The 12545-nt window shown below is 41.5% G+C and overlaps 1 protein-coding gene across 1 annotated transcript in view; it reads right to left on the reverse strand.

The window, feature by feature from the left end:
• Positions 1-5771: 5771 nt before the first annotated feature.
• Positions 5772-12545, reverse strand: part of UBOX5 (U-box domain containing 5) — a 175467-nt gene continuing 168693 nt past the window's right edge. The window contains exon 5 of the mRNA XM_085642681.1: positions 5772-7777. Within this exon, the coding sequence (XP_085498807.1) occupies positions 7569-7777 (209 nt within the window). The 3' untranslated portion in view covers positions 5772-7568. The remainder of the gene's footprint in view (positions 7778-12545) is intronic.

A 12545-nucleotide genomic window follows, 5' to 3' on the forward strand; every position in this document is an offset into this window, starting at 1 on the left:
GGTATCTCTTGGGAAGAAAGTTCAGCTACAACGCACCGACATACACAGCCCTTTGGTTTCCTGGTCGCACCGACCCATGGGAGACCACTTTACTTTTGTTCCCGACGGCTTTCGATCATTTCCTTATGACATTGCTCATTTGGCCCTGAAGAGTCACAGTTGTTCTACTGTTGACGAAACACGTGTCGGCTGGCGCTCTTTGTACTGATGAAAGACATCGTTTGAATTAAAACATCATATTTCCATTGCTCATTGAACCCGGTTATCTTTTCTGTGATCTCATTAACTATATTGTCACGTGTGCACAGGATTTGCTTACAATTGTTCTGGTATGGGCTTCTGCCCACACCTTATACAGGGGTTTTGGGTATTCCCCTGACCTGTTTGCACCGTTAAGCATTGGTTCTTTGTTCTTCTGACTCCATCTGTCCGTTCATCTGCCTTAGCGCCATTTATCCTGTCTCCAAAACCCTCTCTGGTCTATATCTCTTGGGGAGGGTTGGGGGTCTCTATGAACAGCAAGTTCCCCTCTTTTATTACTGAAATCCTCAGAAGTACTGGTTCGGTTCTTCCTCTTCTCTCACCCTTACTGTTTCCCTTCCCTCCCGTTTTGGGCTCATAATGCTGGTAATCGCAGCTGCTCTCACTTCTCTTTAGCTAATCTCGGCTCACTAGCTTCCCTTTCCTGCTCCCACATTCGTGTTGTTTCGTCAATATGGGCTTCGGGTCTCGGCACACACCGCGACTGCCCCCGCCCAATCCCCTGCCCCCCTCCAGTTAAGCCCGACCGACCCAGCAGCGGTTTCTACATTGTTCTCCACTTCCCTCCTCAATCTCGGTTTAACTCTTCTCTGCTACCCCCATAGTGTGTGGCGCTCTACTATCTCTTCACCTACTGCTTTCCTTCTTTTTTAAATGCCCCCCCCCCTCCCATAGTTTCTCCGGTTTGATAGGTTTGCTGTTCATCTTGAGGGCCATATGAAATAGTAACATCTGTTATTCTGGGCGCTTAGAAAGGGTAAACGTGCTGTATTTAGCGCTATAAAATACGTTACAATCGCACTATTCATGCTCTTAATCTGTGCCTTGAAAATTATTTGTTTTACTCCATCACTAGTGACCACATCCCTTCCTCTAAACATTGGAACGTCTGCGGCCTGGAGCCTCTGAGAACAGCTGGCGGTGACCCGGACCGGACCTTTTCGGTATTATGTGTCTGTTTTCCATGAACCAATGACTAATCAGATCATCCTGAAACGCACTGCGTACAGCTGCCTTTTCAGTAGAATTTTATAAATGCATGATACTGCTTAGTACATACTTTGTGTACTCTGTTTTTCATGTCATGCATGTCTTTCTGACCTACCTCTGCAAGGCTTGCAGGGCTGAGGAGCAGTCAGTCATACTGTGTTGCCCCTTGCCAGCACTCAGTCCTGAACTATAGGTCAACAGCACTTAAAGTCCTGAGACTTTGGAGCCAACGCTTATAATGGGGACAATCTAAACTACAAGTCCCAGAATGCCGAGCTCTGCTGGCTAAAAACACTCCAGAAAAGGCTGAAGGTTGAATACGTGACCGTAGTGAAATTAACATCAACGCGGCCACACATTAGGATAATCTCTGGGTAAGGAAACAGTTTGTCACGCGCCGTTTTGGGGGTTGTTTACAATTTTTTATCAATTACTTAGTTGACCATGCATTATATTCCTTATATTGTAGCTACTCTCCTGTGGCTTGAAAGAATAACATTTAAATAAGTTGTCAGTTTACATTTTGTGCGCAATTAGCATTTGCAGGCAGTGTAGGTGTTGGTTGTTGGGCACACCTCACTTGTGGTGAAATCGCAACATCGCTATGAACCCGGCAATATAACATCAGTGTAAATGTCCTTTGCTCTTTAGACTTGCATTAACAGCAATCGAAAGATAATTCTAAACCTCTTGATCTAATGTATATATTCTCAACATTATTGGAAAATGAGAAATGCGGTTGATGTATATGGTCTATGAATATGATCACTGGTTGTAACATTGTGAAGTCCTCTTAGAGGATCAGCCTCCTTCCTCCTTTGATTCCACGATTCACGGTATTGGTGTTTCTCAGGGCTGAATGGTTGGGATTACGTCTGTTCACTCTGGTAGGATTTTGTGTCCTTTTTTCCCTCATCTTTGGTCCTATTATCTGCACAAAAGTTTTTGTACTTAACGGTGATTGGCTCTTTTCGCTCACTGCTGGGCGATTGTGCAGTGGTTCCATCTTTTCATTCTCATATGTAATTTTGATTTCCATTTGATCCAAACCAACTACTGGGTGTGAGGAATTAAGCACATTTGCATCAGTAAACAAGCATTGGCATAGCCAATAGGTCTCGCCTTTGGGACCTTATAAGTGTTCAGCCATGCAACACTTGATGTTGTTGCACCAAGGATATTGTGCTGGATAACTAAACACTTATAAGGTCCCAAAGGTGAGACCTATTGGCTATGCCAATGCTTGTTCTAATTCTCCCAGACTTTGAATGTTTTGGGTTGGAATTCTGCATACGATTCGCTCCCCTCTGCGCTATTGCCTTTCAGCAAATAGAGATTATAGACCCTGTGGGTGTCCTTTTGCAAGTATTTGTGGTAGCACTATGGGCAAAACCCAAAAGGGGATTTTCTCCATCTCCCTCAAACGCCCCCTGAACACCCTCCTCTCTCCTGCTGTGCATTATCATGCACACTTGGCCAGGTTCCCATAATGGTAAATCAGCTGATAGATTTGTGTTTCTTCCTAGTTTTTCAATCTTTCTTCAAAATTCATGGTTGAATGTGTGATTTTCATCCTGTTTTCTGGTTATTTCTTCAATGCACTGTCGACCACTTCTCAGTTCTGCTGTAAATGTTCTGGATCTCCTAAGTTTGTTTGCTGACCGAATGGCGGAAAAAATAATCTGAAGATCTGGACATACAGAGGTTATCTGGGGCATACGTCTGACCTCACAAAAGGATGGACTTACCATCAAACGGCCGACAACGCCAGAGAGGGGGATGAATTCCAGACCCACCCACAAGAAGGCAGAACAATGTACCTTGAGTGAATCCAAAAACGATCCAGGCAACGTTTGTAGAATTCAAGGTGAATGAAATGTAGGAGTGTGGAATGCATGTGTGGACCTTAATATAGTTGAACAATGTGCTAGGCTCTGCATGCCTGTTTCTTTGCTGCTCAGTATGCTTATCTATGCATAATAAACATAGGAGCCAGCTTTAGAGAGTGGCTCCATAATTGCGAGCATTGTATGTTAAGTATATTTTGCGATATGGGTCACAGATCTGATCCATTCTTCTTAAACATAATGTTGCTGCCTTGCACTTGATTAGCACTGTTTTTACGGTACAAATGATTTTGGAACAGATTCAGGATGACCTGAAAGAATTTATTTAGTTTTTTAAATCACACTTATTCATCTGTAGGATTGGAAGTGTTGCACATTCTTTCTTGTATACCTACATTAACCCTCCATGTTGATTAAAACATCAAGGATTAAGAATATGAATCCAAACATCCTGAAGTACTCTATCAGGAATGCTCACACTCTTTGTTTCAGTTTACTGATGGCAGTGCAACATTACTTTTTGTGCTATAGACCTTATCAATGCAAGTGCACTTCTAAACAGTTTTAGATGATCCATCAGGACATAGGATTCCCCTGAATGCTGATTACCGAAAAAGTCTATCCAGACACATCTGCTCAATATGAGGACAGTTTTATAAGTGATCTGTTGTAGATCTCCAATTTATTATTGTACAAGTGCTCATATTCGGGACCAGTGAAGTTTAACAGCAGATCGTGATTGTTCTTTGTCTGGCTGACATTTTCAGATATATTTTTCTTGAAGAGTGTCACATGACCTATAGGGACATTGTCGTTTTTCTCTAAGTTAGCATGAGCACGCTGGAGCTTACCTGCTGCTTTGAGCACGTCACAACACAACTTTATTTTTGCAATAATTTCTATGGCTGTTTTCACCCGAGAACTCATCACTGTGTTCACTCTCTGCAAGGTCCTGGGATTTTGACTGAACATTGTGAGCAAGATCGAACAACAATGCCCCTTGATATTTTGTTCTGGCCTAGCCTTAGCCCATAGACAAAACATACGGATGCAGCGTTTTTTTGGACAACGTACTTTGGTCTTATTAGAATACAGGAATAGGTAGCACGCACTTGGAGAGGGACCTTTCAATGGAGAAGAGCGAGACAGCACCTATGATGGCGATTTACCATCTATAGGTTGTGGTATGGGGTCTGCTGACAAAGCCCAGAGACCTTCTAATATATAATAATTACTGCTTCTTAGCAAGGGGAGGGGGGTTAGGCTCTATTGTCTTTCCATGATGACATTTCCCTTCATGATTTATGGACTAGCTGCTATGCTGACTGTATTTGTACTATGCATTTTCCTGCTTGTTGTGGCACGTACACTGCAAGTTAGGGCACATTAGTTAAAATAAATATTTTAAACTGTTTCATGTCTCTGTCAGATCTTATTGTGGACAAGTACAAGAGTGCGAGCGAAAGGGTGTGTCTTGTAACCACAATTCCTTGAATTTCTGGGAGTGTTGTGTTCTGGGGTGTCTAATCATTTGTTTCTCTGTGAGACACTATAGCTAGTCGGTCCTGGGTTCATGGGTACTAGAGTGGTAGGATGACTCTATCCCTCTACACCAAGGTCCTACAATCATGCTCATAGTTCTGTTTTTGGGCAGAATCCCTGCAACAAGAGAACATAGAGGTTTTCATGCGAGTTCTAAACAATAGAAGTTATAGACAGACACTAAGGCATATTTTATCAATAATTTTCTACTGGTTTTCCTTTTTATGTATAGTCCTGAATTTATAAAATAATGTGGGAATCAGTTTTTATCAAGTATCTACTCCTCTTTACCACCACAGCTGCCCATTGTTTTTTGTTTAGATCACCTCATGGCTGCTGTTCTCCATTTCTTTGGTCTTGCAGATATGTTGTTATTTACTAGTAGAATCTTGTTGAATTTTGGGGAAATAATGTAAAGCTTTATCAAGTGATGTGAAGTTTTCATTACTGTATGAAGGGCTCTTGGACATCTTCTGAAATAGACCCTACCAGAAGAGCTAAGCGCACTCTGACAAAAGTGTTCGACTTTTTGATATAGTTCTGTAACCTTGGACTTAATATTAACTAAGGTCCTACTTATCCTTCGGAATAAATGGGGGTAGAGGGGAGGGTGAAAGGAGTAAGCTTAAGGCTTCCATAGTCTTGTGTCTTTTTACTTTTGCTACATCTTTGCTGTGTTCTTTGATATCGCTTTTACTAAGCTGTCTCAGCCATAAAGCGGCACCTGTAGATCCAAAATGGAATTCGTGCTTGCAATGAATTTTAGTGGTTAGGCTTCATATCCCCTGGGCTTGCTAGTAATGGTACATTCATATATTTAGCAAATGGTATATGTTGTAACTTACAGGATAATTGTTTTTTTTTTTTTTTTTTTAGTCTTTACATTCCTTTATACTTTCGGTCACTTTGTTCAGCCCTGTTTTGGTTATGTAAACCTTACAATCAATGCTTTAATGGATTATAAGAAAAGGTCCACCAGGTAGTACACGTTTGTCTCATTGGATGTGCACCCTTTCGTTGTAAAACACTTCGATGTAGTTAAGTCATTGTACAGGGCAATCAAAAAATCAATGTATATCATGCATTGTGAAATTAGTATAATAATGCAACAAATAATTTAAGACAAAAGGAGACTTTTACCAAAATTTATTAAGGCATAAAGTTACACCGACCAAATGAAAAGCTCTTATAACCCCTACAATGGAAGGTCTGAAATATGTATTTCTTTGTACAGCTCATTACTAAGATGGGTATTAGACTGGTTCATGTACCCCTGAAGCAGATATTTGTTTTAAGCCACTTAACATCTGACTTCCACTGATCACAGTGCTATTCACAAAGATTAAGAACTTCAGCAGGTCACACCTTATTTGTAGGAGTTCTAGGACAACAACAGTACAACAAGGAGGTTGCTCGCTAAGGTCTAAGAATTCGAGCACAAGAACTGAAGCTGCTGCAAACTCCAAAAAGCAACAATGCAAACAAACACAAGACAAACTATGGCATGCACCCAACCCTGTTTTTCTAAAGTCTAAGTTCTTTTTTGGCAAAATACTCCAGTGACGTAAAAAGGAGTAAAGTTAATGGCAGGACATCTCACAAAGTATGTCATCTGGGCACAAAACTATTGTGCATAACATAACTTCTGAATCAATTGCTCACCCCTCCTTTGTGAGCTCCATGTGTAACTATAATAGGGCCGACCTACAAAGCAAATAGTAACTTTTTAAGAAGTACAATTCAGATACTCATAAAGTTACTCTTTTCTTGGGAGCCATAAAACTCTTGGCGTACGCACCAAACTAAGTAAAATGTCAAATTTTCATGTGCACTCATAACCATGAATCAGTAGGATTTACTGGTGAAAAAGCGTCTGATATGAGTCAATCGAGATTAAGCTGCAATTGTACCATAATGTTTGGGGGTTTCATCAAACTCATTACCCTCACTGCCCTCAGATAATAAGAGTGTTATTCAGGTCCAATTTGCACACTTCTTTCACAGCCTTTGCATGCCATTAAATATTAGCTAAATGTACAGATCTTGACTGAAAACCAATAAGAAAAATTCATAAATACCTAAGAAGTTGCATCTACCTACCCAATGGCCACTACTGTACCCCTCAGATGAAAGCACCTATGTATACCCAACGAAATATCAACCAAACAATGAGAAAACTCATACTGGCGAATTTCCCAGTTGCAGTTTCCAACTGTGGCCTTCATTGTCCACAGTTTGATTCTAACAATTAGGATTTGCTATTTTTCCCCAAAGACTGCACTATTTTCATCCCTGAAAGGAAGCTGGGCCCAGTGTTGTTATAACGTAACCTACCACTGGTGAACCCAATAAATAAAAATGTTAAAACTAAAATAAAGTTTATTTTGGCATCTGTGTATAATGATGTGATGTGAAATGAAACTAAGAGGAGAAACATGTTATGTGCTGTACTGTTCCCAGACCCTCCCCCAGATTACCAACCTCTGAGTGACCCGCCCTAACCTGAAGTGGAGTGGAAACTTGTGAAGTACAAACAGAAAGGGTGCAGCCAATGGGGAGATGGATTCCCCCTGTAAACATGCGTTTTCAATCTCGGAGATGGGTGGCAAACATTGACAGCCACATATGATTTTAAAAAGCCATGCTACTACTTCAGGCTAAAAGCTTTACTTGAAGTAACAAAATAACACATTGTTTATTCATAGGATTATGTGCATGATGTAAGTTTTGCTAACATAATTAAACAGTTAACACAAACAAAGCATGTGGTTTCTAACCGTCCGCTAAGCCCCCAACAGTGTTGTCTTCGAGCATAAACGTGATTTTACAGAACACATCCGCTGCCGTCTCATAGTATTGGCGTAAGAACTATATCTTTGTCCTCTGTTACTGGCCCGTCTGCTTGTCTCTGTGGCACATAAAAGTAAATTAGAAATGGACTCTCTGGATATCGCGAGAAGCGGCTGATCTTTTACAATTCATGCACACAACTGTGGCATTGCGCTGCTTTTCTGAGAGACAGGCACGACACATTAAGTGGCCGCAAGGAAGTTGGTACACAGACTCCGTTTTCGAATAAGCAGAAAATGTTCTAGAGCAGGAAGAACATCTTTGGACGCTGCTGCCCCGATTGTGATCTGAAAAAAAAGGCAAATCGTTACTAGTGAATATCCCCCACACTTCTCTACAATTATGCACCTAACTACACTGACCAGCACAATATCGAGGCATGGTTTCTCCAAGATAACCTAGGTGCCTCTAGAATATTGCCTCGTAGGATACCCACAAACCACTTAACAGGATTTGGCACCAGGTCGTTCCCACACAGATAGCTGCTGACACAGAAGGAAAAATGTGTGGTATTTACTATTATTCTCTTAATGTTATTTACTATTATTCTCTTAATGTTGCCATGGCTGCGTCTGGTAACTTCATTCTATTGCAAATCTTCCAGGACATGTTATGATGTAAGGTGGAATGTTGTGTTTTGAACTGTAATACAGATGGAGCCTTGTTGCGAGGAGCTGCCTGCTCCTGAACTGTGTAGCCTTAAGTATTAAACTACAAGATGTTTCAACAACAGTGTCTGAGTAATTTCTACATTTTACTGGCGACGATCTGGCTACACAGTGACCTTGTGTGCAACTACTCTCCGTGACTCCACCGACTCATTTTTAGCTTGCTTGCACTCTCCTGGCTGCTGCTGTGATCTGCTCCTTCCACAGTTCGCGTCTCCTGCAGGAGACGCGAACTGTGGAAAAAGCTCTGGTGTGGCCTGCTTGCTCGGGCACACCTGCGAGTCCCTCACTAGCGGTGGAGTTCCGTGGACCAAGACTACGTTGCGTGCCTCTGCTCGTTGTGCAGTGCATCCGGAGGTGGAGATCGGTGTCTGTCCCTCACAAATCCCACGACGTTGTTCAGGTCGTATGTCCCCACATTATCAGAGTTGTCTGCACCTCTACGACCGCTGTTGTGATCCGGTCTTCTCTGTGCCTCCCGCTTCTTTTCCCGGTGATTGTGCGAGTGCGTGTCACCTTGGCTTCGCTTCAGAGCCATTACTTCCTTGCACTTTGCCTCGATACTCCTAGTCAAGGCTTGGAAAAGGATTTCAAGACAATTTTGCATCGCTACGGACACACCGCTGTATGCCCCGCACGCCGGTGATGTCACCAAGCTCTATAGTTCTCCGACTTTTCAGATCGCGTTTTTTTGTTTGTTCGGCGTATCTTTACACTCTTTCTCCTAGTGACAATCGCTGTAAACACTACATTGTTTTTTTAATTTTTTTTTACATAATCCAATCTATCGTATTATTTCTGCTTGGGGCATTGCATCCCTGCTTTTCTTTCAACTAACCACAGAATTTATCCACAAAATCTACCAACTTTTGAGTTGTTTTAACAGCTTGTTCCTCCACTGCTTTCACGCATTTTACCTATATGGTACACAGTGTCTCACCCAAGTTTTTAATATGTTGGGAGAACGTTTTCAGCTGCATATTTTCTGCTCATGTTATTATGTATAGTGCCCTCTGCAATTAGGTGTTTTTCATTGTTTTTTCTAATTCAACTTTTCACATTGTTGCTAGGTTGTAATTTCTGTGATTCTTGTACATCTCCATATGTACCATGCAGTTTATCCATCCTCCTCCTGCGTTCCTGGATAACCCTTGAGATCCACCCGTTAGGTGGGAAGTCTGGTATGATGCTTTCAAAACTTATCTAGGAGCATCGGAGCACTCCGATTCAGTGCTGAAAGGAAAAAAAGCCTACTACTTGACTCCCTGAGGTTTGAAGGTAGATCTATTCTTAAGCAACTCCCTGAAGTTACTGCTCAAGAAGGTGTGGTGTTTGACAAATTTACTGAAACAGTTTTAAAGCTTAAAAATAGGTTTGACAAGCAACCCAGCATAATGGTCTTGAGACCCAAGTTTTTCAAGCGCAGTCAATCTGAGAGTGAAGACGTGGATGGATGCATTTCAACATTACGCATATTAGCTGATGACGGACAATTTTAGACATTTAATGATCAATTGATTAGAGATCATTTTGTTTGTTAATGTAAAGACAAATTAGGCAAAAGTTGTGGAGTATGGGCAATCCTTCTCTTGAAGAAACCATCAAAGTTGCCAAAATTAGTTAAATATCACAATCTTCTCTTAAAGAACTTGAAAACAAATTAATAAAGAGTATAGGTGTGGTTAGTGGTTACAAACCCAACCCTAAATCTGGTTGTTCGAAGTCTAGTAAACCAGACACGTTTAATGTTCAAAATGGGAATTTGTGCATGCGTTGTGGTAATCCGCCACATCCTAAATGTGGAAGGTGCCCTGCCATCAATGTCACTTGCAACTACTGCAAGAAACCTGGCCACTTTGCGAAAGTGTGTATGAGGAGGAAGTCTCATCAGAAGGTTGTTGCTTGTGTTCTTGAATCTGAAGGAGAATCTGATGTTGAAGTTATATCAGTAGTGTGTGAGCATGGAGAGAAGGATCTACCTGTTGAAGGTGATCCTTCGAATTGTGTTGATCCCATTGTAGAAGTTACGGGGGGAACAAGTCTCTAAACCTTCTGGTGGATCCGGGGCCAAGATAACTGATTACACAAAAATTATTTGAGGAAACATGAGGGGATAGGGATCTTTATCCTCCTGATAGGTCTCCTGTTTCGTACAAAGGTCATAGAATTGAGCTATTGGGCAACATTGAAGAAGAAAAACAATTCAAGGGCAAGAAAATCAAAGGGAAGGTTTATGTAGCTGGGAAGGGCCTTAACATTCTTGGATGGTTTCATCAAGGACTATTTGTATGATTTTGAGACCAGGCACAAAGAAACAAGTCTTAGTTGTTGACTGTGATAATTGTGGTATCAAGTGGAAGGAGAAATTTCCCACAGTTTTTGGAGACAATTTAGGAAAGGTTGCTGGTTTCAAACACAAAATCATTATGAAGGAGGGTGCTATACCCATCAAACACAAACTAAGGGGAGTCCCTTTTAGCTTAAGGGATGATTTGAACAAAGAATTGGAGTCCCTATGTGCTAAAGGTATCATTGAACCCACAGAATCCTCCCTGTGGCTTTCTCCCTTTTTGTTGAAAGAGATGTGGTCAGTTGAGTGTCTGTATAGATTAGCGTTCCCTCAACAAGGTGGACTCACACCCCTTGCCCAAAATAAACGATTTATTTGCTTGTATAAAAGGTGCCAAACATTTCACCAAAGTGGATCTGGCCAGTGCATACCACCAGATAAGAGTTACATCCAGAACCTCACCACCTTACTGTATTCACATCACCCTTAGGTACATTTCAATATTGGAGGATGCCTTTCGGTCTGGCCTCCGCTTTTCAGAGGATTATGTTTAATATTCTGAGGGACGTTAAAGGTGTGGTTGTATTTCAAGATGATGTTCTTGTTTTGGCAAAAGACATCGTTTCACATGATGAGATTGTGTGAAGTCCTTGACATCTTCTGTAAGAAAGGGGTCGTGCTTAAAGCCGTCAAATGCAAATTCAATTGTCCTTAAGTAGAGTATTTTGGTCATCTTATCTCTGGGGAAGGTATCAGCCCTAGACCAGGATTGGCTAATGCCATAGTGGAAACTTCTCCTCCTACTGACAAAACAGGAGTTAAATCATTGTTAGGTGTTTGGGAATTCTATTCCAAATTAATTCCTGATTTTGCTACTAAGGTTCGGCCTATTACCAACATTTTGAAGAAGGGAGTCAAATTTGTTTTGAATGAGGAATTCATGGAGGCTTTTGTTCTCATCAAAAGTATGTTGAAAAATAGTAAGGTTTTAAAACCTTAAGATCTAGAATGCTTGTCGTGTATCACTGTAGATGCCAGTCAGGTAGGTTTGGGTGCTATTCTGACACAGAAAATTGATAGCGTGGAGAATACTATTTTGTTTGCCTCCAGAGTTCTCAAGGAAGCAGAATTACAAGATTCAGTGATTGAGAAGGAACTGTTAGCCTGTACATGTGCCATAGAGAAGTTCCGTCCTTATGTATGGGGAAGGCGAGTCTTGCTTCAGACTGATCACAAGCCCCTTGTCAGCATTTTAGGAGGAGGATTGGGAAAATGTTGTACTCCCAGAATTTTGAGGATGGTGTCCAGACTTCTCCAGCACCAATTTGATGTAACACACATTTCTGGTGGCAAGAATGGTAGGGCGGACTTCTTGTCTCGCTTTCCTTTGGGTGGTGCGGATAGTGATGATGAACAGTTTAGCAATTTCCTAAAAGATTGTTTAGTTGCCACTTTGGAAATGTTTTAACCTAAAATGTGTTCTGAAGATGAATGGGTGAATGTGTTCAAAGAAGACCATGTTCTACAAGAGGTATGTGAGCTTGTAAGAACTGGTTGGCCTAATGAAAAAGCTCTCTCCTCTTCTCGAACGGTACTGTAAAGTTAAAGATGAGATCTCCTAAGAGGGTGGGTTGTTGTTGCGTGCTGACAAGCTAATGCCCCCTCATGTTATCAGGCATGTTATTGCCAAGAAAGCTTACGAGGGCCACCTTGGGTCCACTTTAACTAAGAGGAGGGTTCGTGAATCATTTTGGCGGCCAGCTATGGACAATGAAAACTGATGAAGTGGAGAGTAATTGTGTTTGTGGATCCGTGGACAAATCTCTCAAAGTTGTGACGCCACCTCTTACTCCCATTAAATGCCCTTCTGGACCGTGGGTCAAGGTTGGAGTTGATATCATGGGGCCTTACGATTGGTTGCCTGGTGGATGTAAATACATTTTGGTAGTCGTCGACAATGCATCCAAGTGGCCTGTAGTTAAGATGGTGAGAGATCCGAATACTGAATGTGTGATGACTTTCTTAAAGGAGATATTCTTGAGAGAGGGTTTTCCTGACGCACTGGTTTCAGGCAATGGTACGCAATTTGTGAGCAGG

This window comes from Triturus cristatus, chromosome 2_2, assembly GCF_964204655.1.
Source record: "Triturus cristatus chromosome 2_2, aTriCri1.1, whole genome shotgun sequence".
Taxonomy (NCBI): domain Eukaryota; kingdom Metazoa; phylum Chordata; class Amphibia; order Caudata; family Salamandridae; genus Triturus; species Triturus cristatus.